The sequence below is a fragment of the Schistocerca gregaria genome, unplaced genomic scaffold (genome assembly GCF_023897955.1).
Source record: "Schistocerca gregaria isolate iqSchGreg1 unplaced genomic scaffold, iqSchGreg1.2 ptg000008l, whole genome shotgun sequence".
NCBI classification, from domain to species: Eukaryota; Metazoa; Arthropoda; class Insecta; order Orthoptera; family Acrididae; genus Schistocerca; species Schistocerca gregaria.
The window spans coordinates 1562491-1586378 of record NW_026061700.1 but is presented as its reverse complement, the minus strand read 5'-3'; the positions used below and the strand labels follow the sequence as shown (position 1 = coordinate 1586378).

Here is a 23888-nt window from a genome sequence, read left to right as displayed (position 1 = left end):
TGTGGGTTATATGGCAGGCTATGCAATAATGGTCTAATGTCTGTATTTGTGTCTTTATATGCTATATATGTCAACTGAAATTTTTCTTCTGTATCTAACATGTGTGCCACTTCGTGTTTTATTTGTGTTGGTTCTGGTGGCTGTCTTATGATTTTATTTTCCTCTGATTGTTTATTTGATGCGTGTTGTTCTTTGATTGTTTGCTCTGGGATGTGAGAGCCTATTACTGTATTTTCACCTTTTACTGATTGCACATTATTTTGTTCCAGAATTTGTTGTACTTGTTGTTTGATGTTTTCTGATTCTGACTGTGGTATCCTGTTATTTTTGATCATTACACGAATCTCATCAGCTAGTCGTTGTTCTGTTAAGAATTTTAATATGGGGTATCTCGTAATAAATGTTGTGTATACTTGTGATCTGTATCCAGTTGTGTTTGTTCCTATGCTTGTTGCATTGTAATAACAGAACATGAGGTGTTGATTAACTTCACCTGACCATCTCATCCTCTGTCTTTGTTTTCCATCTAGTGTGGTCGCAGGAAAGATATCCTGGAAAACAGCTCTATTTGGATTTATATCATTTTCCAGTTGGCTTGCAGTGTCGTTACCATTGTGGGCGGGCATAGGGTTCAAGCGTCGTCCCCAACCATGACGGCACTTGTCCGAGGCTTCTTTAGTTGTGTCCTGAACCAACTAATCACACTAAAAAGGTGGGTTAGCAATAATAATGGTTTGTTGTTTTCGTCGCCTTTTATGACTGGCATAATGTACCGGAGGCCTATTCATTTTCCGGGTCTCCACAGGCATTGTTGTTTTTGTTGTTGTTGTTGTTGTGTTTATTATTATTATTATTATTAGCGGGTAACCTTGGGTTGGAGTGATGCACCGTACAGTGATGGTAAGAGACTTCCGGATTGAGAGATGCTGGGAAGTGGGGTTCTGGGAAGTAGCCAAGTTACTGGCGAAGGAAGTGGAGACTTTTTGGGCTGGGGAGTAGGAGCAGGATGGGGTGGGGTGGGAGGGAGAGTCCGGCGAGGGAAGGGAGAGACCAGGGCTGTGCAAGGAAGACGTTAAATGAGCAAATAAGTAATGGACAAGAACATAGGAGAAAGTTGAAGATACTAACAGTGGATGAAGTGTCTCATTCTTACGGCCATCCTCAGAAAAAATACAGGTGATACAGACACTTGTATACTTTGATCTTCTCTCTTGTACACTGGGCAAATCTGGAGAGTGGGTGGTGTGTATTTCAGTTCATTTATCACACGCAGGTGTTACGACAGAGGGGCTTTCATCATGAACTCTGTGTTCACAGTCACTAAAGGGTCTGCTGTACAGTGGAATGACATTCTCAAAATGCAACCATGGAAAGAAGCACATAGGAGGAGGGATGAATGGCTAACGTCACATCTGTAGCATGAAACCTTGACCTCCTCTGGGAGGGTATCCCCATCAAAAGTTAGAATGAGGCCACCAGTATTGGATGGTTTTCTTTCTGGCCTTTCTGAACACATCAAACAAAAAGAATGCCACAAAAATCCAAATTAACCTAAAGTTCCTCATCAGTTTGCAGGATGAGATCCCTATGAAAAATCACTCTCTGCAACATATTAATAGATTGGTAAGGGTAATAGACACTGGAACATTGCCAAGATGATTAAAGGTACAAGCAGCTGCCGAATAGGTGGCAGAAGACTTTGATCAACAAATTTATGCTCAATATATTCCACAAAAAACAATGTCTTTCTCACAAAGCATGTGTCCCATATCTGGCGTCCCACAGATGAGGTAATGGAGGAAGTGTTTCATATAATGTACTTGAGATAAAATTTTGGTCACCAGTGTAGACCAAGTTGCAAACGTTGTGGGGCCAGGAAAGAGTGTGGTGAAAAAAACACTGAGAAAGAAAGTGGAAATGAATAGGATACATAGGAACGAGTTTACTAATTAAAATGAGGTTGTGAAGGGCAGTGCACAAAAGGGATGAAAACCCTGAGCTGTTGAAACGTATGAGCACCCGGGAAGAAGGCCAGGAAACACTGCGGGGTTCATTACATGCCATGAAACCTTACTAGTTTTGCTACTGGTGAGACTCACCTGTTCTCGGCCAGTCTCACTGGTGCTATCCTCTACTCTCTCTCACTCACCTGAGCAATAGGAGGTGGGACTTGCTCTTCAACAGGGCCTGATTGACAAGAAAAGAAATTGCATGTTAATATAAGAACTACTTTATCTGCAAAGGTAACACAAACAGGTGATTAAGTAAGAATGTTACAATATGACAAGGTACAGAAAAAAATTGTTTCAATCTTTTAGAGCGCCTACTGATCATTGAACAACTGAGCATCTGATCTACTTAATTATGTACAGCAGTGAACATTACTAACCGATTTACAGAAAGCCAGAACTTTACTCCAGTTGGAGGCTGCTATCTGAAGACTGACAGGGACAAACAAAATTTTTACTGTCAACATTTCACATAATGTTTGACCAAATTTTACAATCCTGTAGTAACATACTTATTGAAACATACAACTTTATGTAACAGGATTATCTCACTGTGGCAAGTGGAACAGTTAGGAACTGTGTGTAAGACTGTTTATGCAGCATCATTCACTGGAGGCATATGCAAACATTTATTCATTATGTATTTGACAATGAGAGCACTTAATGACTCGCAGGGAACTTCACCCCCAATTTCAAATTATCATGAATTTTTTCTCAGGGATACCCCAAATCACAAACTCTTCATCAACTGTAACTTCAGATTGCCATGACTATGTTAATAAGAATGTAGTCCTTAATATTGACATCACCAGTGCAACTTACACATTCGGTGCCTTCAGCAGTGCTTCTCAGTTGTTACAGAGATAGTGCTGAAATGGAGATTCAAGGAATACTTCTCATAGTAGCAAATATCTTTCAGTGGATCAAGGCATTCTCTATCTTGCCTTCACTAGAAATCTGTTTCATTAGCTGCATGTTGTTACACACAATCTGTGTTGCTATGAAGCTCTATTCACATTGGCTACTCAGGAACATCTCTTGTGCTGTATTCATTACTTCTTTGTCTGTGGAAACTTATTACCAGTGTCCTGTGCTCCACTGGGTAGCATTCATCTCTGTGTCATTCCACCTCACCATCCTTCTTCAATGATGATGTGGCCAATTCCTTTATTCTTCTTCAAGGTCAGTGCCTTCTGGATGGCACTGCCACCACCTCCATGAGGATGTCAATCGTCATATTTTTTGCTGCTGTTACAGACTGCTTTTCCTCTGAGCACAACAACAACATTGGAATCTAGGACACCACCAGTGCAACTTGCAGTGCTCATCTAACACCTTAAATAATGATTCTTGTATTAGTGACAGCCTTAGTGCATATGAGAACTATTTTTATGTTGGTTGCACTAGGAAGCTGCTTCACTTGCACAACATTATCATGTGCCTTCTGTGCTGAAACAGAGTTATAATGGTATGGCTACCTGAGGTAACTAGGTGGGACATGGGACTATGAGTGTGGGTGGCAGATGGCACTTTCCTGCTGGACTCCCTGTAGAGAGGTGAAGCAGAAATACAAATAGATTGGTTTGGGAACAGACTGTAGTGAAAACCTTAATGGGAAATATTTTATAAACAAAGGAAAAAGTGATACTGTACATACATTATCTTTGGATACATACTATCAGCCATTCTCTCCACATGTGTAAAAATATTTCTCCTATGGAGACAGAGAAGAGTCTGAATGTGTGAGAAAACTGACCAATCAAGGTTGAAGCCATGGGGTTATGGGAACAAAGAATATACTGCAGGGAGAGTTCAGACTTGTGCAGTTCAGAAAAGCTAGAGTTGGTTAGAAGGATCCATAATGTCACAGGCACAGGCGCCAGACTTGTTGGTAGCACCACAACATGTGTACTGCATTCTCCAGACCCATCTTCAGTCCACTCACCCACTGCACTTCTGTGCAGGGAGGGTTCCCACCTTCACATTTCAGAAAAGCTGGTGTTTGTGGGTATGATCTGTATGGCTCAGGGTGGGAAGCAGTCATTGAAATGAAGGATGTCATGTTGGGCAGCAGGCTCAGCAACAGGGTGGTCCACTTGTTTACTGGCCACAGTTTGTCAGTGGACATTCCTGCACACAGACAGCTTGTTGCTTGTCAGTCACATGCAGATAGCAGCACAGTGGTTGCGGTTTATCTTGTAAATCACATGACTCGTTTCACAGGAAGCCCTGCCTTTGGTGGGATAGGTGATGTAAGTGAGATGACTGGAGTAAGTGAGGGTGGAAGGATGTATGGGACAGGTCTTGCATTTAGTTCTGTTACAGGGATATGAGCCATGATGTAATGGGTTGGGAGCAGGGGTTGTGTTCTGATGGCCAATTATATAATGTAGGTTTGATGGACGGAGGAATACCACTGTGGGAGGGGAGGGAAAGATATTAGGCACTGAATTTCAAATTTCAGAGCACAATGATGGGTAGTCAGAACCTTGGCAGAGAATGTAATTCAGTTGTTCTAGTTCTGGGTGGTACTGAGTTACAATGGGAATGCTCCTCTGTGGCCAGACAGAGAGACTTAGGGGATTGTGGGAGACTGCAAAGGCAAGGCACAGGAGTTTTGTTTTTGTACACTTTATTGAGACCACCAGTACATTTCGAGGAGAAATGTTCACAACTGTCGATGCGACAACTGTGGGTGGATAGGCTGTATGGAAGGAAATTCTAGGTACTGAATGGTTGGCAGTTGTCAAAATGGAAGCATCACTTGTGTTTAGAATGTTGGATATGGACAGAAGCAGTGATGTAGCCATCTTTGAAGGATGTCAATTTCTGTGAAGGTGGATTGTTGCCTTAAGAAACTCCAGGTGAAACAAAGGGATCCAGATCACAAATATTTCTTCAGTAAATCTGAAAAAGAGGAGGGGTTTAGGATTCTCAGTGTTTAAAAAGGATTTTCAAACCATTACCTCATCACTCATATCCATGTTACAGTCCTAGATGTAAGACCTGTCCATTCACCACCACCACCACCACCACCACCACCACCACCACCACCACCACCACCGACTGCTCCTGTGCAGTCATAATCACGACCTATCCCATCAAAATCAGGGCTACCTGTGTAACCAGTCATTTGATACATAAAACTTAGATGCACCCATTGTACAGCACTGTATTTGGGCATGACAATGAATGAGCTGTCTGTCCACAGAAATGGCCAGCTACGAACAGGGCAAGAAACAGGTTTATACCCTGTTCCTGGGCAGGCTGCCCAACACAACATCCTTCAGTTCAATGACTGCTTCCCACCCTGAGCCATACAGATCATACCCACAAACACCAGCATTTCTGAAATGTGAAGGTGGGAACCCTCCCTGCACGGAAGTGCAGTGGGTGAGTGGACTGGAGATGGGTCTGGAGAATGCAGTACACATGTTGTGGTGCTACCAACAAGTCAGGCGCCATATACTCTGTAGCATGTTGTCATTTGGTAGTCAAATAGCCTCTTGGCAGGTGATGGTGAACTGTGGCACCCAGCTGTGTCAGACTATTTCACACATCAGATAGGTGGCAAAATACTGCTATGGGAAAGAAGAAGGATTACAAGGACAGTAGTCTTCATTTCATGAGATGATGATAAGGTTTCAAATCACTGGCCGTGAATGTGGTTAACTTGTTCCGGTCCCCAATAACTTTGTCAAATTTCCTCTTTAAGAAGCTCAAATATGCTGAGCAATAATTGTATACTTAAAAATATTTCTCTCAAGATGATGATTTTAGTTTGAGCCATGACTACAGAATAAGGGGACTGTGATCTAAACATTAGTACTTGTTGTAGTGTGCCAATTAGTGATATGAGCTTACCTTTACAATGACTTATTTTTTAAATGTCAATTTCCTACTTAAATACCTGTCTTCTTCCTATTTGATCACGTTTTCCTCACAATCTATCACAGTACACTTTTGAAACACAACTGAACATTTGTGACCAATCACTTGTAGTTACAAAGGCACTGTCAATTTTCAGTATGAATTATGTACTAGATAATTAATATCCAGTGTCAGGTTCTAGCATAAAATTCTGAACAACTGTTTCACTAACATGCTTTAGCACACAATCAATGAAGAATTAATGTCAAAGAAAATTATGAAAAAATGTGCCATACAAGATAACATTAAAGTGATTACATTAACATGTAATTAAGCTACTGAAGAAAGTGAAAATCTCACCTGCTACTACCTCTTCTGCTTGCACCTCTTGTGGCTCCTGAAAAAAAAAGAAAATAAATAAATAATAATAATAATAATAATATGAATAACTTTACATCAACTTAATTTAAAGGTAAATCAAATACCTTAAAAGTGCCAGTGGTATGTCATCTCGCTGCACATGCCCTTGTAAGTTGGCAAATTAAATATTGATAGCGATTAGGAATCAGGTGCAGTGACAAGTATATGAATATGAAATTCTATTAATATGAGACTGATAAAGCTGCATAATGATCCAAGTTAAGAATCACAAAATATTTGAGTTTTAATTGAGCTTAACGATCTGAATTCCAGCTGCTACATACAGCCACTGTCACAAATAGGACAAGGTGCCCACAAAATGCAAGTCTACAGGATGGGAAAGCAGACCATAGTTGCTAGATGTTTGAAGGCTGGTGTAACGATACTGCCAGTGACCAAAATAGAAGTACAGCATAGTTTGCTCTATCAAATACCCCTCACAATGGCCTGGTATAGTAGTCCAAAGGATAGTGGAAGGGGAAATGTATAACAGACCATTATAAAATCACAGATCATAGAGATAGTGATAGGGTCCATCATGACTACATCTGCTGCTACTCGGACAGGAATTTGTGAGTTGATCTTGGTCCCAGAGAGCCATTTGAGGTTCACACACACAAGAGAGAGTGAAATTGTTAAAAGAACTATTACATTATATAAAGCCAGCTTTTTGCTATCCTTAAGAGTTCGATGACACTGTGTGTGCAACTGTTTATAATGAATGCAATTTACCATCATAGAATGATGGTTAAAAACATGGAGAGCACATCTCTGCATGTGAGATGAGTCACTAAATGGCTCAGTCAATCGAGTGAATGTGACATGGCGCAGTAAAGATGAAGTGCAAGAATGGAACATTGTGTCACAGTAATGATTACATTTGTAAGATATTCTACCTGGGCACCACAACTGGGGAAATAATGTTTCTCGAAGGGTGCCAGGGACCACTGAAATTCTTGTCATCCTTAGAAAGCTTCCTTGTGGGTGTGCACAAAGGTGGCGTAGGAATCAGAAAATGGATGTTGTTGTTGTTGTCTTCAGTCCTAAGACTGGTTTGATGCAGCTCTCCATCCTATTCTATCCTGTGCAATCTTCATATCCCAGTACTTACTGCAACCTACATCCTTCTGAATTTGCTTCATGTATTCATCTCTTGGTCTCCCTCTATGATTTTTACCCTTAACACTGCCTTCCAATACTAAATTGGTGATCTCTTGATGCCTCGGAAGATGCCTACCAACCAATCCCATCTTCTAGTCAAGTTGTGCCACAATCTCCTCTTCTCCCCAGTTCTATTCAATACCTCTTCATTAGTTATGTGATCTACCCATCTAATCATCAGCATCCTTCTTAGCACCACATTTGGAAAGCTTCTAATCTCTTGTCTGAACTATTTATCACCCACGTTCCACTTCATTACATGGCTACACTCCATACAAATACTTTCAGAAACAACTTCCTGACACTTAAATCTATACTCGATGTTAGCAAATTTCTCTTGTTGAGAAACACTTTACTTGCCATTGCCAGTATACATTTTGTATCCTCTCTACTTCGACCATCATCAGTTATTTTGCTCCCTAAATAGCAAAACTCCTTTACTACTTTAAGTATTTCATTTCCTAATCTAATTCCCTCAATGTCACCTGACTTAATTCTACTACATTCCATTATCCTCGTTTTGCTTTTGTTGATGGTTGTCTTATATCCTCCTTTCAACACACTGTCCATTCCATTCAACTGCTTTTCCAAGTCCTTTGCTGTCTCTGAATAAACTACAATGTCATCAGCAGACCTCAAATTTTTTATTTCTTCTCCATGGATTTTAATACCTACTCCAAACCTTTCTTTTGTTTCCTTTACTGCTTGCTCAAAATACAGATTGAGTAACACTGCAGAATTTGAAAGAGTATTCCAGTCAACATTGTCAAAAGCTTCATATAAGTCTACAAATGCTAGAAACGTAGGTTTGCCTTTCCTTAATCTAGCTTCTAAGGTAAGCCATAGAATCAGTATAACCTCATGTGTTCCAATATTTGTACGGAATCGAAACTGATCTTCCCTGAGGTCTGTTTCTACCAGATTTTCCATTTGTCTGTAAAGAATTCGCATTATTATTTTCCAGCATGACTTATTTAAAAGATAGTTCAGTAATTTTTCACACCTGTCATAACCTGTTTTCTTTGTGATTCGAATAATTCGAATTATTCTTGCAGTCTGATGATAGCAAATGACAAATGGTCACTTGGTTTCTTACCATAGATACTTGGACTACTTCAAGCAATGTTCATGTGCTGATGGCATTACAACTAAATTAATCCTTGCAAGACATGACTATATCTCACGTATTTGTATAAAATGTTGACCAGTCTGTGAGAACAGAATTTAAATTGCATCGGAGTTCAAAAGCTTTCTGACATTAGGAGAGAGGTAGGTTTTTCTGTAAAATAAATGCAAATCTGAAATCAAGAAGGATACAGACCTACATGGCACAGCACATATGTGAACAAACAGCAGACTTCCTGCAATACCAAGCACTTTGCGCATTTGAAATTGATCTAGTCCCTGATAGTGCTGCATTTGTCATGTGCCACTTGCCTCATACTTTGCAGAAGGGCAGAAAATTCAGGCAAGCCACATGTAGTGAACACAAACCTATTCTGATGCCCAACAAATTGTTTGCTTAATTGCTTAAAGCGTGTTTGTAGGGCTTCTAGTTGCACATCTGTATGCTGTCATGCTTGTCAAAAATCACACCACACAGAAATAAAACACACAAAATGGAAAAAGGTAGGGGACTGTCCTAGTGACAAAATACAAACACAATGGTATACATTCATCACCTGCATTGTGTTATTGCTCACCTAAATCATCCCTGGCAAACAAGTATTGCTTACAACAGTGACAATATGGTTAAAAGATAGCAGTGGCACATGAAAAACTTATGCTCTCTCAGTTTCTGACTTGCAGACATGATTTATATCTCAACCATGTGCACAGTGCCTCTGACTTCACAAATGGCAAAGTAGAGCACACATTCAAGGAACAGATGGAATCAAACCAGAAACAAAACAGTGCATCTTCATTCAAATTGACTCGTGTATAAAAGTCTTCATTTTACCTTCTGTGTGTTTAATGTTGCTGAAGATAACTGACATCTCATCTCAATCACATTGTGTTGGATTTGATGAGTATATAACTTGTTGATCCAGAAATTTGGTCACCTGTCAAGATGGACATGTTGCTGGGATCACAAGTTTGTGTGTACATTCATAAGGCAAGGACTCTCTCCATAGGAACTGATCATCCTGTGCTTCAAGAGAGAGAACTGTGTTGGGTTATGTGTGTCAAAGCAGTATCAAATGGTAGAACACAAAACTTTGTCAAGGTAGCCATTTGTGTAATGCTCTGTGAAGACTTACACTGACTTTCTTGAAGAAACTGAAGGACAGAAGGATGAAATCAAGTCTGAGCCACAGTATCTCAAATCTTGGTGGTACTGTATTCCACTGGCATCACTAACTACTTAGGTTGCTGATATTGATTAGATTGCAAGTTGCAAGCTAAGATCTTTGATCAAAGCACACGTGCGATTGTGCATGTGTGTCCGTTTGGTGGGGCCTGGAGAACAGTTGGCTGGAGTGCATATGGCTGGCAATTTGTTACTTTTGGGGGACTCCCACTATCCAGTGCAGGACAAAAGATACCACTGAAGGTCGAGTCAGTGAGAGAAAAATGGACCAGATTACATGAGGACCAACAGCGGTGCCATGCAAGAAGACATACGGACATTGCACACAACCTGCTTCGCAAGTTACTGGCTTACTCTACAAGCTTAAATTTTATCGCTCCTTGATGATCACAAGTGGGGGTAGGATGCAATAATACCCTGGCTAAAATCCTGCATAGTCACTGCTCCTTCACAACTGAGTCAAGTTTTGAGTTGTTTTGTTATATTTGAGTAAGGTCATATCTGTGTTATCTAGAATTGCATCTGTAATAATAATGCACCTATGAGTGATTCAGTGCATGATCATCAGTAAATGTTATTAATTGCAATTTGTGTTCTGGGTCATGCATCATGCAAGTGTAAGAGTATTCCGTGTTTTAAGTCATGATGGGAATCTACTCCAACACAATCTGTGTCAGAGGCAAAGCAACCTCGGTACATGTGTACACTTGAGCTAATGTATCAGGACGTGCTTAAATTTTTGCTTCTGAATAATACAAATTTTAAGGAGTGTTAATTTGTATCTCTAGTCAGTTGTGCCAAGCATTCACATTTTCTACTTCCTGGCCCTTATTGTGTGAAGCTTTATTTGTGCAGACCACTGTTCCCATTGATGTGTGTCAGCGGGAAATGACATGTTGCTATTCCCTGAACACAGAGCAGAGGTATGTTTGCATTTGGCCATGGCAGCACTTCTGTCATCACGTGGCACCCAGATTGACTGGCAGTATGCTGCCCCTACCAGTCACACTGTGGGGCCTCGAAGGAAGTGAAGTTGCTCATTTGACGTGTGCTGTGGTGGAGTTTCACCTCTGGGCACTAACCAGTAATCTGCTCTTATTTTATTGATTTATTGAAATCAGGAGATTAAGGCATATTTCCTAAGCCTGAGGTTCCTCCTCATTATGCCTTTAACTACTTGCTTAAACCTAGCATTCTTAATCCTAATTCTCAACACGTTTAGTTTAAACCCTGTTAGCTATCAGTATAAACTGTCAATCGTTACCTCAGTGAATAGTCATTAATTAACCCCACTTGGGGAATTTGGCTGTTTGCTCCTTGTTGACTGTGGTAGCTCTGCTGTAGTTCTCAGCTTATTCTGAATTTGGGACGAATGTTTATTTATTAAAGGCAATTTTTCATGTTTGTCTGCAATGTACAGGTTACTGCTTAAGGGTTATTCTTTCTTTTTGTTGTGTGTTAAACATTGCTGAGGGACCTTCCAGCAGCAACAGTAAGTGATGTGACTTGCAAATCTTCCTGTGTTTGTATGAATGTTATTCAGTTGTGTAATAGTTACAAAAGCAGCAAGTTCTTAGCACATTTAATGTCTGTCATTGTAAATCATTTAACTCATAATATTTTTGTTTAACCTGCCCAACTGCTGCGACGTTTCCTTGTTTTGTGACCCGTGTACTTCAAATTTCATGCCCTGTTTGGAATGGTACAACTGACAAAATATGGCTTCTAATTAATTAAGCCTGTTCAAGTTTCAACTGTGAATATCGTGACTTTAAGTAAGTTATTAATTTGTAATAATAATAATAATAATAATAATAATAATAATGTTGTAAATAAGAAAGTGTATTACATAAAATAACAAGTTACAAAATATGCGAGTCCACATTCCATTTCTTTTACTTAAAGCTGTTCCAAACCTAGTTGTGAGGTATCAATGTCTTAATTATGTAAGAAGAGCAGCAATGTGACTCACCCATCCTGGAACACACAACTGAAGATTCAACAGACAGATTCATTGTTCATCTTCCATTTCAGGAAGAGCTGAGTTTGTTATTCAATTCTTTCCACAATACAGCAAGATTACTCTATTAAACTGAACAGAAACTTGCAAGACAATCAAAGTTTGTGGAAAGCTACACAGAGTTTATAAGGAAGTATGAAGATTTAAGACATATGGTAATAGTAGTTATGACAGATGCCATTTAATATTGCATGCCAATGAATATTGTGGAGGAGTGATAGATTTGCACCACTTCAGGAATACCAACAAAAGACAATCACATAAAAAATGACTTGTGCCCCCTTCCTTGCAGCACTGTGTCTGTTATAATTAGCTCATGAAGAGAGTGAGCAGAGTGAGGCAGCAAACATTCTCAATAATCACTTCAGTATGGACCACTTTATCTCAGTTTGTGATACAGTAAGGGTTGAAATTCAGCTCCAACAAGATCTCATGATGATATTGATCAGAAGTTGATCTTCACTATGGAAATGGTACAACAACAGTGCCAAACTATTCAAAAATATCCCCTCTGTGGAGCATGAAACACAACTACTTTTACTGCTTGGTAATGATGAGGATATTAGAACACCTAATTTATTCTAGCATCCAGCTTATGATCATTCAAAAATTGTAAACAATGTCAAAGCAACACCTAGTATCTGCAGCTTCACTAAACACACACTACTCTGTGACACATCAAACATTTTTAATTTCTTTGGATTAATTAGACACATTGTCATCACATTTGAGATATGTTTGCAATATCTATGGCAGCATAGGTTAATGTGAATTGGGCCCTTGCCCTCAGAGTTTCACTCCTTGTGGCAGACACTATATAGTCAAATTCATATGACATACAGCATGCACATTGATCGTATAATCATTGCAGGAGGGACACCTATCAGCAAACATAAATCAGTACAAGATTTGGATGATCATCCAAATATTTATCACTTGATTCTATTTCATGTATCAGAGACCTATCTGAATATTACTGGAAGCAAATCCCAAAAAACAAAAGTAGCTACACCCTTACTTTTACTTCACTCAGCACAATCTGTGATACATGAGCTACCAAACATGAAGTTAGTTTTATTGAATTACTAAGCTACATGTGTTAAAATCTTCACACCCAGAGACAAGATGATCTCTCTATGAAAATCACAAGATATCTATTAAATAGCCACACAAATATCGAAAGAAGATTTTTTTAAGTTTGTCTGGCTATGATAATAGCAAGAAGTGTGACTACTGTCAATGTAGGAACGTACGTCTTGTGTAGTTGCAATAACTAAATATTTTACACAAATTAGTTATCATATCTACTGCTGTGTCACCTAAAACTTGGCGAAAGTTACATGTTTCACAATGTCTATAGGACCGATGAACAATGGCTGCAGCAATAAAGTTATATTTTAGTTCAAACAGTTGATTTAAACTTTTATTTACTTCAGGAATTTTTTTCTCTTGTGGATGAACTCTGTTGCAAATTTATGAAGAATTTCTACAGAGTGGGAAAACGATAGTTGCACTATTAAGCTTCACCGTACCTGCTGATTTTTGGTTTATTCCTTGCTACCCCATTCCTGTTCAGTGATGTACCTAGCCCATAGATCTGTAAGCACAGTGGCAACTGTTATTGTATCAGGAGAAAAACCTGAAGGTGAGCTGTCATTAGCCAGTATGAAAGTATTGTTTGAGAAAGTTTTTGGATTCTTCAGTATACAATTTTATCTTGACAATTTATTTGAGATAACATTTTGGTAATCAGTGTAAACAAAGTTGCATATGTTGTAGGGGTAGGAAGGAGTGGAGTGGAGTGCAAAAAAACAATGAGAAAGAAAGTGGAGATGAATAGGATACATAGAAAGGAGTTGATTAATTAAAATGAGGTTGTGAAGGGCAGCACACACAAGGGATGAAAACCCTTGGCTGATGAAATTAGTGAGCACCCTAGGAGGAGGGCAGGAAACTGTGTGACACAAAACCAAACTTGTTTCGCTACTGGTGAAACTCACCCATGCTCTGACAGTCTCACAGGTGCTACCCTCTAGTTTCACTCACCTGAGCAGTAGGAGGTGGAACTTGCTCCTCGACAGGCCCTGATTGCGAGAAAAGAAATTGCGTGTTAATATAAAAACTACTTTATCTGCAAAGGTAAAAAAAAACAGGTGATTAACTAAGAATGTTACAGTATGACATGATAAAGAACAGAATTATTCAAAGTACTTACGGGCATTAAGCCAGGTTGAATTTTCGACAACTGCCGATATTTCGGAGGATGCACACTCCGCCATTTTCAAGGCTTAAACACCGATACATTTCCTCCCCGTAGAGGTAAATAATGTGAGACCTTAGTTTCTCCTGGCGTAAACTATGTTCAAAGTACTTACGGGCATTCAGCCAGGTTGAATTTTCGACAACTGCTGATATTTCGGCGGATGCACACTCCGCCATTTCCAAGGCTTAAACACCGATACATTTCCTCCCCGTCGAGGTAAAAAATGTGAGACCTACGGGGAGGAAATGTATCAGTGTTTAAGCCTTGAAAATAGCGGAGTGTGCATAAGCCGAAATATCGGCAGTTGTCGAAAATTCAACCTGCCTGAATGCCCTTAAGTATTTTGAACATAGTTTACGCCAAGAACACAATTATTTCAATCTTTTAGAGTGCTTACTGATCAGTGAATAACTGAGCATCTGATCTACATAATTATGTACAGCAGTGAACATTACTAACCGAGTTCCATAAAGCCAAAACTTTATTCCAGTTGGTGGCTACTGTCTGAAGACTGCATAGTGCAAACAAATTTTACTGTCAACATTTCACATAATTAAGGTCAAAATTTTACAATCCTGTAGTAATGTGCTTATTGAAACAAACAACTTTATTTAGCAGGATTAACTCACTGTGGCAAGTGTAACAGGTAGGAACAGTGTATATGACTGGATATGCAGCCGCACTCATTGCAGGCATTGCCAACATTATATTCATCAAGAAGTTGACAATAAGAGCACTTAGTGACTTGCAGGAAATTCACCCCCAATTTCAAATTATCATGAATTTTTCTCAGGAATACCTCACACAAAGTAATACCAAAAATTTTGATCACTTACCACATTTTTGATGTTCGTGCAGTCAAACTGCCACATCAAACAAATGCAATGCAACCCTTCTTTCTTTATTTACAGATGGGTAGATATAGCCACAAGAAGGCATGGAAGATGATGTGGGGTACTTCTCAGGTGCTTTCTTCACAGGGGTGAGGTGGGAAGAGCTTTGATGGGTATGGCAACAGGATGGAGCAGGAGACATAACAGGAATTAGGTGGACGTGGGCGGTGTACCATCTGGATGGTTCCTTACAATTCTGTCTTGTGAAATTCAACAGAGGGCTCTCTGTTGCTGGCATATTAAGAGGCTTGAAACGAACTCAGTATAGCTCATCTTTCCCATGACAGACACTGCATAGTTTCTGTACAGAGGCCCATAACACTGGCCAATTTTCCAGTACTCCTGCAATGCCCAGCCTTCATAGATCACTGCACAAGGTCTTACCAGCCCACCCAGGTCACAAACTCTACATCAACTATAACTTCAGAGTGCCATGACTATACAAATAAGAATGCAGCCCTCAATATTGACATCGCCAGTGCAACCTACACTTTAGGTGCCTACAGCAGTGCTTCTCAGTTTTTACAGACAGAGTGCTAAAATGGAGAGTAAAGGAATAGTTCTCATAGTAGCAAATATCTTATAGTGCATCAGGGCATTCTCTACCTTGCCTTCACTAGAAACCTGTTTCATGCTGTTACACACAAAATGTGTTGCAATGAAGCTCTATTCCCCTTGTCTACTAAGGAACATCTCTCTTCTTGTGCTATTTACAATACTTCTTTGTTTCTGGAAACTTATTACCAGTGTCTTGTGTTCCCGTCAGTAGCCTTCATCTCTGTGTCATTCCACGTCACTATCCTCCTTCAATGATGATGTTGCCCGATTCCGGCATTATTCTTCCAGGTCTGTGCCTCCTGGATGGCACTCCATGAGGATGTCAGTTGTCACATTTTTGGTGCTGTTATAGACAACTTTTCCTCTGAGCACAACAACAACATTGGATAGGACACCACTAGTGCAACTTGCAGTGCTCACCTAACACCTTGAAGAATGATTCCCACATTAGTTATAACCTCAGAGCATATCAGAACTATTTTTGTGTTGCTTGCACTAGGAAGCTGCTTCACTTGCACAACATTATCATGTGCCTTCTTTTTTGCAATGAAGTTACAACGGTATGGCTACCTGAGCAAACTAGGTGGGACATGGGATTATGAGTGTGGGTTGCACATGGCAGTTGCCTCCTGGATTCCCTGTAGAGAGTTGAAGCAGGAATACAAATAGATTGGCTTAGGAACAGACTGTAGGGAAAATCTTAATGGGAAATATTTTATAAACAAAGGAAAAGTGATACTGTACATACATTATCATTGGATACTTATTATCAGCCATTCTCTCCACATATGAGATAATATTTCTCCTATTGAGACAGGAAAGGGTCTGAATCGGTGAGAAACAGACAAATGAAGGTGAAGGTGGGAACCCTCCTTGCATCATATTCTATGTTTCTGTGACCCTTCTGGACCCCAACTTAGTTAGTGATGTTTCTCATTCATCCATATCTTCCTATTCCAGCACTGCAGCACTGCTCAGCCCCCATTCTGCCATTGCACGGAGTCTTCAATATTCTCCTTAACTGCTAACACTCCCCCCAACCCCCCCCCCCCCTCACCTTACCACACAACACATGCTCACACACAGCCAGGTTACCATCATGCTACTGCAGGGCAGCATAGGAGTAGCGACTACCAGCTTGAATGAGTTTTGTGGAAGTTAAGGATGAGTTAAGAGGGAATAACACATGTTCAAATTAAGAAAGCTGGTATGGGTGTGCAGTTTGTAGGACTGGAGATGACCTCGAGAATGCAGTACACATGTTTTGGTGCTACCAACATATCAGGGACCTTGTACTCTGTAGCATGCTGTCATTTGGTAGTCAATTAGCCTCTTTGCAGGTGATGGGTAACTGTGGCACTCAGATGTGTCAGGCTATTTCACACATCAGACAGATGGCAAAATACTGCTTTGGGAAAGAAGAAGGATTACAAGGACAGTAGTCCTCATATCAAGACATAATGATGAGGTTTCAAATCACTAGCCATGAATGTGGTTAACTTGATCTGGTCCCCAATAACTTTGTCAATTTTCCTCTTTAAGATGCTCAACTATGCTGAGCAATCGTTGTATACTTTAAAATATTTCTCTCAAGATGATGATTTTAGTATGAGCCATGACTACAGAATAAGGGGACTGTGATCTAAACATTACTACTTGTTGTAGTGTGCCAATTAGTAATGTGAGCTTACCTTTACAATGACTTATTTTTTAAATGTCAATTTACTACTTAAATATTTGTCTTCTTCCTCTTTGATCACGTTTTCCTCACAATCTACCACAGTACACTTTTCAAACACAACTGCACCTTTGTGACCAATCACTTGTAGTTACAATGGCACTGCCAATTTTCAGTATGAATTATGTACTAGGTAATTAATATCCAGTGTCAGGTTCTAGCATAAAATTCTGAACAACTGTTTCACTGATATGCTTTAGCACACAATCAATGAAGAATTAATGTCAAAGAAAATTATGAAAAACTGTGCCACACAAGATAACATTAAAGTGATTACTTTAACATGTAATTAAGCTACTGAAGAAAGTGAAAATCGCACCTGCTACTACCTCTTCTGCTTGCACCTCTTGTGGATCCTGCAAAAGAAATAATAATAATAATAATAATAATATGAATAACTTTACATCAACTTAATTTAAGTGTAAATCAAATACCTTAAATGTGCCAGTGGTATGTCATCTCACTGCACATGCCCTTGTAATTGTTAATGAGTTGGCAAATTAAATATTGATAGCGATTAGGAATCAGGTGCAGTGACAAGTATATGGATATGCAATTCTATTAATGTGAGACTGATAAAGCTGCATAATGCTCCAAGTTAAGAATCACAAAATATTTGAGTTTTAATTGAGCTTAACGGTCTGAATTCCAGCTGCTACATACAGCCACTGTCACAGTGTAGGCCAAGGTGCCCACAAAACGCAAGTCAACAGAATGGGAAAGCAGACCATAGTTGCTAGATGTTTGAAGGCTGGTGTAACGATACTGCCAGTGACCAAAATAGAAGTACAGCATAGTTTGCTGGATCAAACACCCCTCACAATGGCCTGGTGTAGTAGTCCAAAGGATAGTGGAAGGGGAAATGTATAACAGACCATTATAAAATCACAGCTCATAGAGATAGTGATAGGGTCCATCATGACTACATCTGCTGCTACTCGGACAGGAATTTGTGAGTTGATCTTGGTCCCAGAGAGCCATTTGAGGTTCACACACACAAGAGAGAGTGAAATTGTTAAAAGAACTATTACATTATATAAAGCCAGCTTTTTGCTATCCTTAAGAGTTCGATGACACTGTGTGTGCAACTGTTTATAATGAATGCAATTTACCATCATAGAATGATGGTTAAAAACATGGAGAGCACATCTCTGCATGTGAGATGAGTCACTAAATGGCTCAGTCAATCGAGTGAATGTGACATGGAGCAGTAAAGATGAAGTGCAAGAATGGAACATTGTGTCACAGTAATGATTACATTTGTAAGATATTCTACCTGGGCACCACAACTGGGGAAATAATGTTTCTCGAAGGGTGCCAGGGACCACTGAAATTCTTGTCATCCTTAGAAAGCTTCCTTGTGGGTGTGCACAAAGGTGGCGTAGGAATCAGAAAATGGATGTTGTTGTTGTTGTCTTCAGTCCTAAGACTGGTTTGATGCAGCTCTCCATCCTATTCTATCCTGTGCAATCTTCATATCCCAGTACTTACTGCAACCTACATCCTTCTGAATTTGCTTCATGTATTCATCTCTTGGTCTCCCTCTATGATTTTTACCCTTAACACTGCCTTCCAATACTAAATTGGTGATCTCTTGATGCCTCGGAAGATGCCTACCAACCAATCCCATCTTCTAGTCAAGTTGTGCCACAATCTCCTCTTCTCCCCAGTTCTATTCAATACCTCTTCATTAGTTATGTGATCTACCCATCTAATCATCAGCATCCTTCTTAGCACCACATTTGGAAAGCTTCTAATCTCTTGTCTGAACTATTTATCACCCACGTTCCACTTCATTACATGGCTACACTCCATACAAATACTTTCAGAAACAACTTCCTGACACTTAAATCTATACTCGATGTTAGCAAATTTCTCTTGTTGAGAAACACTTTACTTGCCATTGCCAGTATACATTTTGTATCCTCTCTACTTCGACCATCATCAGTTATTTTGCTCCCTAAATAGCAAAACTCCTTTACTACTTTAAGTATTTCATTTCCTAATCTAATTCCCTCAATGTCACCTGACTTAATTCTACTACATTCCATTATCCTCGTTTTGCTTTTGTTGATGGTTGTCTTATATCCTCCTTTCAACACACTGTCCATTCCGTTCAACTGCTTTTCCAAGTCCTTTGCTGTCTCTGAATAAACTACAATGTCATCAGCAGACCTCAAATTTTTTATTTCTTCTCCATGGATTTTAATACCTACTCCAAACCTTTCTTTTGTTTCCTTTACTGCTTGCTCAAAATACAGATTGAGTAACACTGCAGAATTTGAAAGAGTATTCCAGTCAACATTGTCAAAAGCTTCATATAAGTCTACAAATGCTAGAAACGTAGGTTTGCCTTTCCTTAATCTAGCTTCTAAGGTAAGCCATAGAATCAGTATAACCTCATGTGTTCCAATATTTGTACGGAATCGAAACTGATCTTCCCTGAGGTCTGTTTCTACCAGATTTTCCATTTGTCTGTAAAGAATTCGCATTATTATTTTCCAGCATGACTTATTTAAAAGACAGTTCAGTAATTTTTCACACCTGTCATAACCTGTTTTCTTTGTGATTGGAATAATTCGAATTATTCTTGCAGTCTGATGATAGCAAATGACAAATGGTCACTTGGTTTCTTACCATAGATACTTGGACTACTTCAAGCAATGTTCATGTGCTGATGGCATTACAACTAAATTAATCCTTGCAAGACATGACTATATCTCACGTATTTGTATAAAATGTTGACCAGTCTGTGAGAACAGAATTTAAATTGCATCGGAGTTCAAAAGCTTTCTGACATTAGGAGAGAGGTAGGTTTTTCTGTAAAATAAATGCAAATCTGAAATCAAGAAGGATACAGACCTACATGGCACAGCACATATGGGAACAAACAGCAGACTTCCTGCAATACCAAGCACTTTGCGCATTTGAAATTGATCTAGTCCCTGATAGTGCTGCATTTGTCATGTGCCACTTGCCTCATACTTTGCAGAAGTGCAGAAAATTCAGGCAAGCCACATGTAGTGAACACAAACCTATTCTGATGCCCAACAAATTGTTTGCTTAATTGCTTAAAGCGTGTTTGTAGGGCTTCTAGTTGCACATCTGTATGCTGTCATGCTTGTCAAAAATCACACCACACAGAAATAAAACACACAAAATGGAAAAAGGTAGGGGACTGTCCTAGTGACAAAATACAAACACAATGGTATACATTCATCACCTGCATTGTGTTATTGCTCACCTAAATCATCCCTGGCAAACAAGTATTGCTTACAACAGTGACAATATGGTTAAAAGATAGCAGTGGCACATGAAAAACTTATGCTCTCTCAGTTTCTGACTTGCAGACATGATTTATATCTCAACCATGTGCACAGTGCCTCTGACTTCACAAATGGCAAAGTAGAGCACACATTCAAGGAACAGATGGAATCAAACCAGAAACAAAACAGTGCATCTTCATTCAAATTGACTCGTGTATAAAAGTCTTCATTTTACCTTCTGTGTGTTTAATGTTGCTGAAGATAACTGACATCTCATCTCAATCACATTGTGTTGGATTTGATGAGTATATAACTTGTTGATCCAGAAATTTGGTCACCTGTCAAGATGGACATGTTGCTGGGATCACAAGTTTGTGTGTACATTCATAAGGCAAGGACTCTCTCCATAGGAACTGATCATCCTGTGCTTCAAGAGAGAGAACTGTGTTGGGTTATGTGTGTCAAAGCAGTATCAAATGGTAGAACACAAAACTTTGTCAAGGTAGCCATTTGTGTAATGCTCTGTGAAGACTTACACTGACTTTCTTGAAGAAACTGAAGGACAGAAGGATGAAATCAAGTCTGAGCCACAGTATCTCAAATCTTGGTGGTACTGTATTCCACTGGCATCACTAACTACTTAGGTTGCTGATATTGATTAGATTGCAAGTTGCAAGCTAAGATCTTTGATCAAAGCACACGTGCGATTGTGCATGTGTGTCCGTTTGGTGGGGCCTGGAGAACAGTTGGCTGGAGTGCATATGGCTGGCAATTTGTTACTTTTGGGGGACTCCCACTATCCAGTGCAGGACAAAAGATACCACTGAAGGTCGAGTCAGTGAGAGAAAAATGGACCAGATTACATGAGGACCAACAGCGGTGCCATGCAAGAAGACATACGGACATTGCACACAACCTGCTTCGCAAGTTACTGGCTTACTCTACAAGCTTAAATTTTATCGCTCCTTGATGATCACAAGTGGGGGTAGGATGCAATAATACCCTGGCTAAAATCCTGCATAGTCACTGCTCCTTCACAACTGAGTCAAGTTTTGAGTTGTTTTGTTATATTTGAGTAAGGTCATATCTGTGTTATCTAGAATTGCATCTGTAATAATAATGCACCTATGAGTGATTCAGTGCATGATCATCAGTAAATGTTATTAATTGCAATTTGTGTTCTGGGTCATGCATCATGCAAGTGTAAGAGTATTCCGTGTTTTAAGTCATGATGGGAATCTACTCCAACACAATCTGTGTCAGAGGCAAAGCAACCTCGGTACATGTGTACACTTGAGCTAATGTATCAGGACATGCTTAAATTTTTGCTTCTGAATAATACAAATTTTAAGGAGTGTTAATTTGTATCTCTAGTCAGTTGTGCCAAGCATTCACATTTTCTACTTCCTGGCCCTTATTGTGTGAAGCTTTATTTGTGCAGACCACTGTTCCCATTGATGTGTGTCAGCGGGAAATGACATGTTGCTATTCCCTGAACACAGAGCAGAGGTATGTTTGCATTTGGCCATGGCAGCACTTCTGTCATCACGTGGCACCCAGATTGACTGGCAGTATGCTGCCCCTACCAGTCACACTGTGGGGCCTCGAAGGAAGTGAAGTTGCTCATTTGACGTGTGCTGTGGTGGAGTTTCACCTCTGGGCACTAACCAGTAATCTGCTCTTATTTTATTGATTTATTGAAATCAGGAGATTAAGGCATATTTCCTAAGCCTGAGGTTCCTCCTCATTATGCCTTTAACTACTTGCTTAAACCTAGCATTCTTAATCCTAATTCTCAACACGTTTAGTTTAAACCCTGTTAGCTATCAGTATAAACTGTCAATCGTTACCTCAGTGAATAGTCATTAATTAACCCCACTTGGGGAATTTGGCTGTTTGCTCCTTGTTGACTGTGGTAGCTCTGCTGTAGTTCTCAGCTTATTCTGAATTTGGGACGAATGTTTATTTATTAAAGGCAATTTTTCATGTTTGTCTGCAATGTACAGGTTACTGCTTAAGGGTTATTCTTTCTTTTTGTTGTGTGTTAAACATTGCTGAGGGACCTTCCAGCAGCAACAGTAAGTGATGTGACTTGCAAATCTTCCTGTGTTTGTATGAATGTTATTCAGTTGTGTAATAGTTACAAAAGCAGCAAGTTCTTAGCACATTTAATGTCTGTCATTGTAAATCATTTAACTCATAATATTTTTGTTTAACCTGCCCAACTGCTGCGACGTTTCCTTGTTTTGTGACCCGTGTACTTCAAATTTCATGCCCTGTTTGGAATGGTACAACTGACAAAATATGGCTTCTAATTAATTAAGCCTGTTCAAGTTTCAACTGTGAATATCGTGACTTTAAGTAAGTTATTAATTTGTAATAATAATAATAATAATAATAATAATAATAATGTTGTAAATAAGAAAGTGTATTACATAAAATAACAAGTTACAAAATATGCGAGTCCACATTCCATTTCTTTTACTTAAAGCTGTTCCAAACCTAGTTGTGAGGTATCAATGTCTTAATTATGTAAGAAGAGCAGCAATGTGACTCACCCATCCTGGAACACACAACTGAAGATTCAACAGACAGATTCATTGTTCATCTTCCATTTCAGGAAGAGCTGAGTTTGTTATTCAATTCTTTCCACAATACAGCAAGATTACTCTATTAAACTGAACAGAAACTTGCAAGACAATCAAAGTTTGTGGAAAGCTACACAGAGTTTATAAGGAAGTATGAAGATTTAAGACATATGGTAATAGTAGTTATGACAGATGCCATTTAATATTGCATGCCAATGAATATTGTGGAGGAGTGATAGATTTGCACCACTTCAGGAATACCAACAAAAGACAATCACATAAAAAATGACTTGTGCCCCCTTCCTTGCAGCACTGTGTCTGTTATAATTAGCTCATGAAGAGAGTGAGCAGAGTGAGGCAGCAAACATTCTCAATAATCACTTCAGTATGGACCACTTTATCTCAGTTTGTGATACAGTAAGGGTTGAAATTCAGCTCCAACAAGATCTCATGATGATATTGATCAGAAGTTGATCTTCACTATGGAAATGGTACAACAACAGTGCCAAACTATTCAAAAATATCCCCTCTGTGGAGCATGAAACACAACTACTTTTACTGCTTGGTAATGATGAGGATATTAGAACACCTAATTTATTCTAGCATCCAGCTTATGATCATTCAAAAATTGTAAACAATGTCAAAGCAACACCTAGTATCTGCAGCTTCACTAAACACACACTACTCTGTGACACATCAAACATTTTTAATTTCTTTGGATTAATTAGACACATTGTCATCACATTTGAGATATGTTTGCAATATCTATGGCAGCATAGGTTAATGTGAAT

General features: G+C 39.3%; 1 protein-coding gene across 1 annotated transcript in view; it reads right to left on the bottom strand.

The window, feature by feature from the left end:
* LOC126301101 (chaplin-A-like) overlaps nt 1-23888 on the bottom strand; it is a 119700-nt gene that overhangs the window by 22350 nt on the left and 73462 nt on the right. The window contains exons 13-15 of the mRNA XM_049991691.1: nt 17563-17599; nt 13838-13875; nt 6240-6276 (exon numbers count right to left, since the gene is read on the bottom strand). Of these exons, the coding sequence (XP_049847648.1) occupies nt 6240-6276; nt 13838-13875; nt 17563-17599 (112 nt within the window). The remainder of the gene's footprint in view (nt 1-6239; nt 6277-13837; nt 13876-17562; nt 17600-23888) is intronic.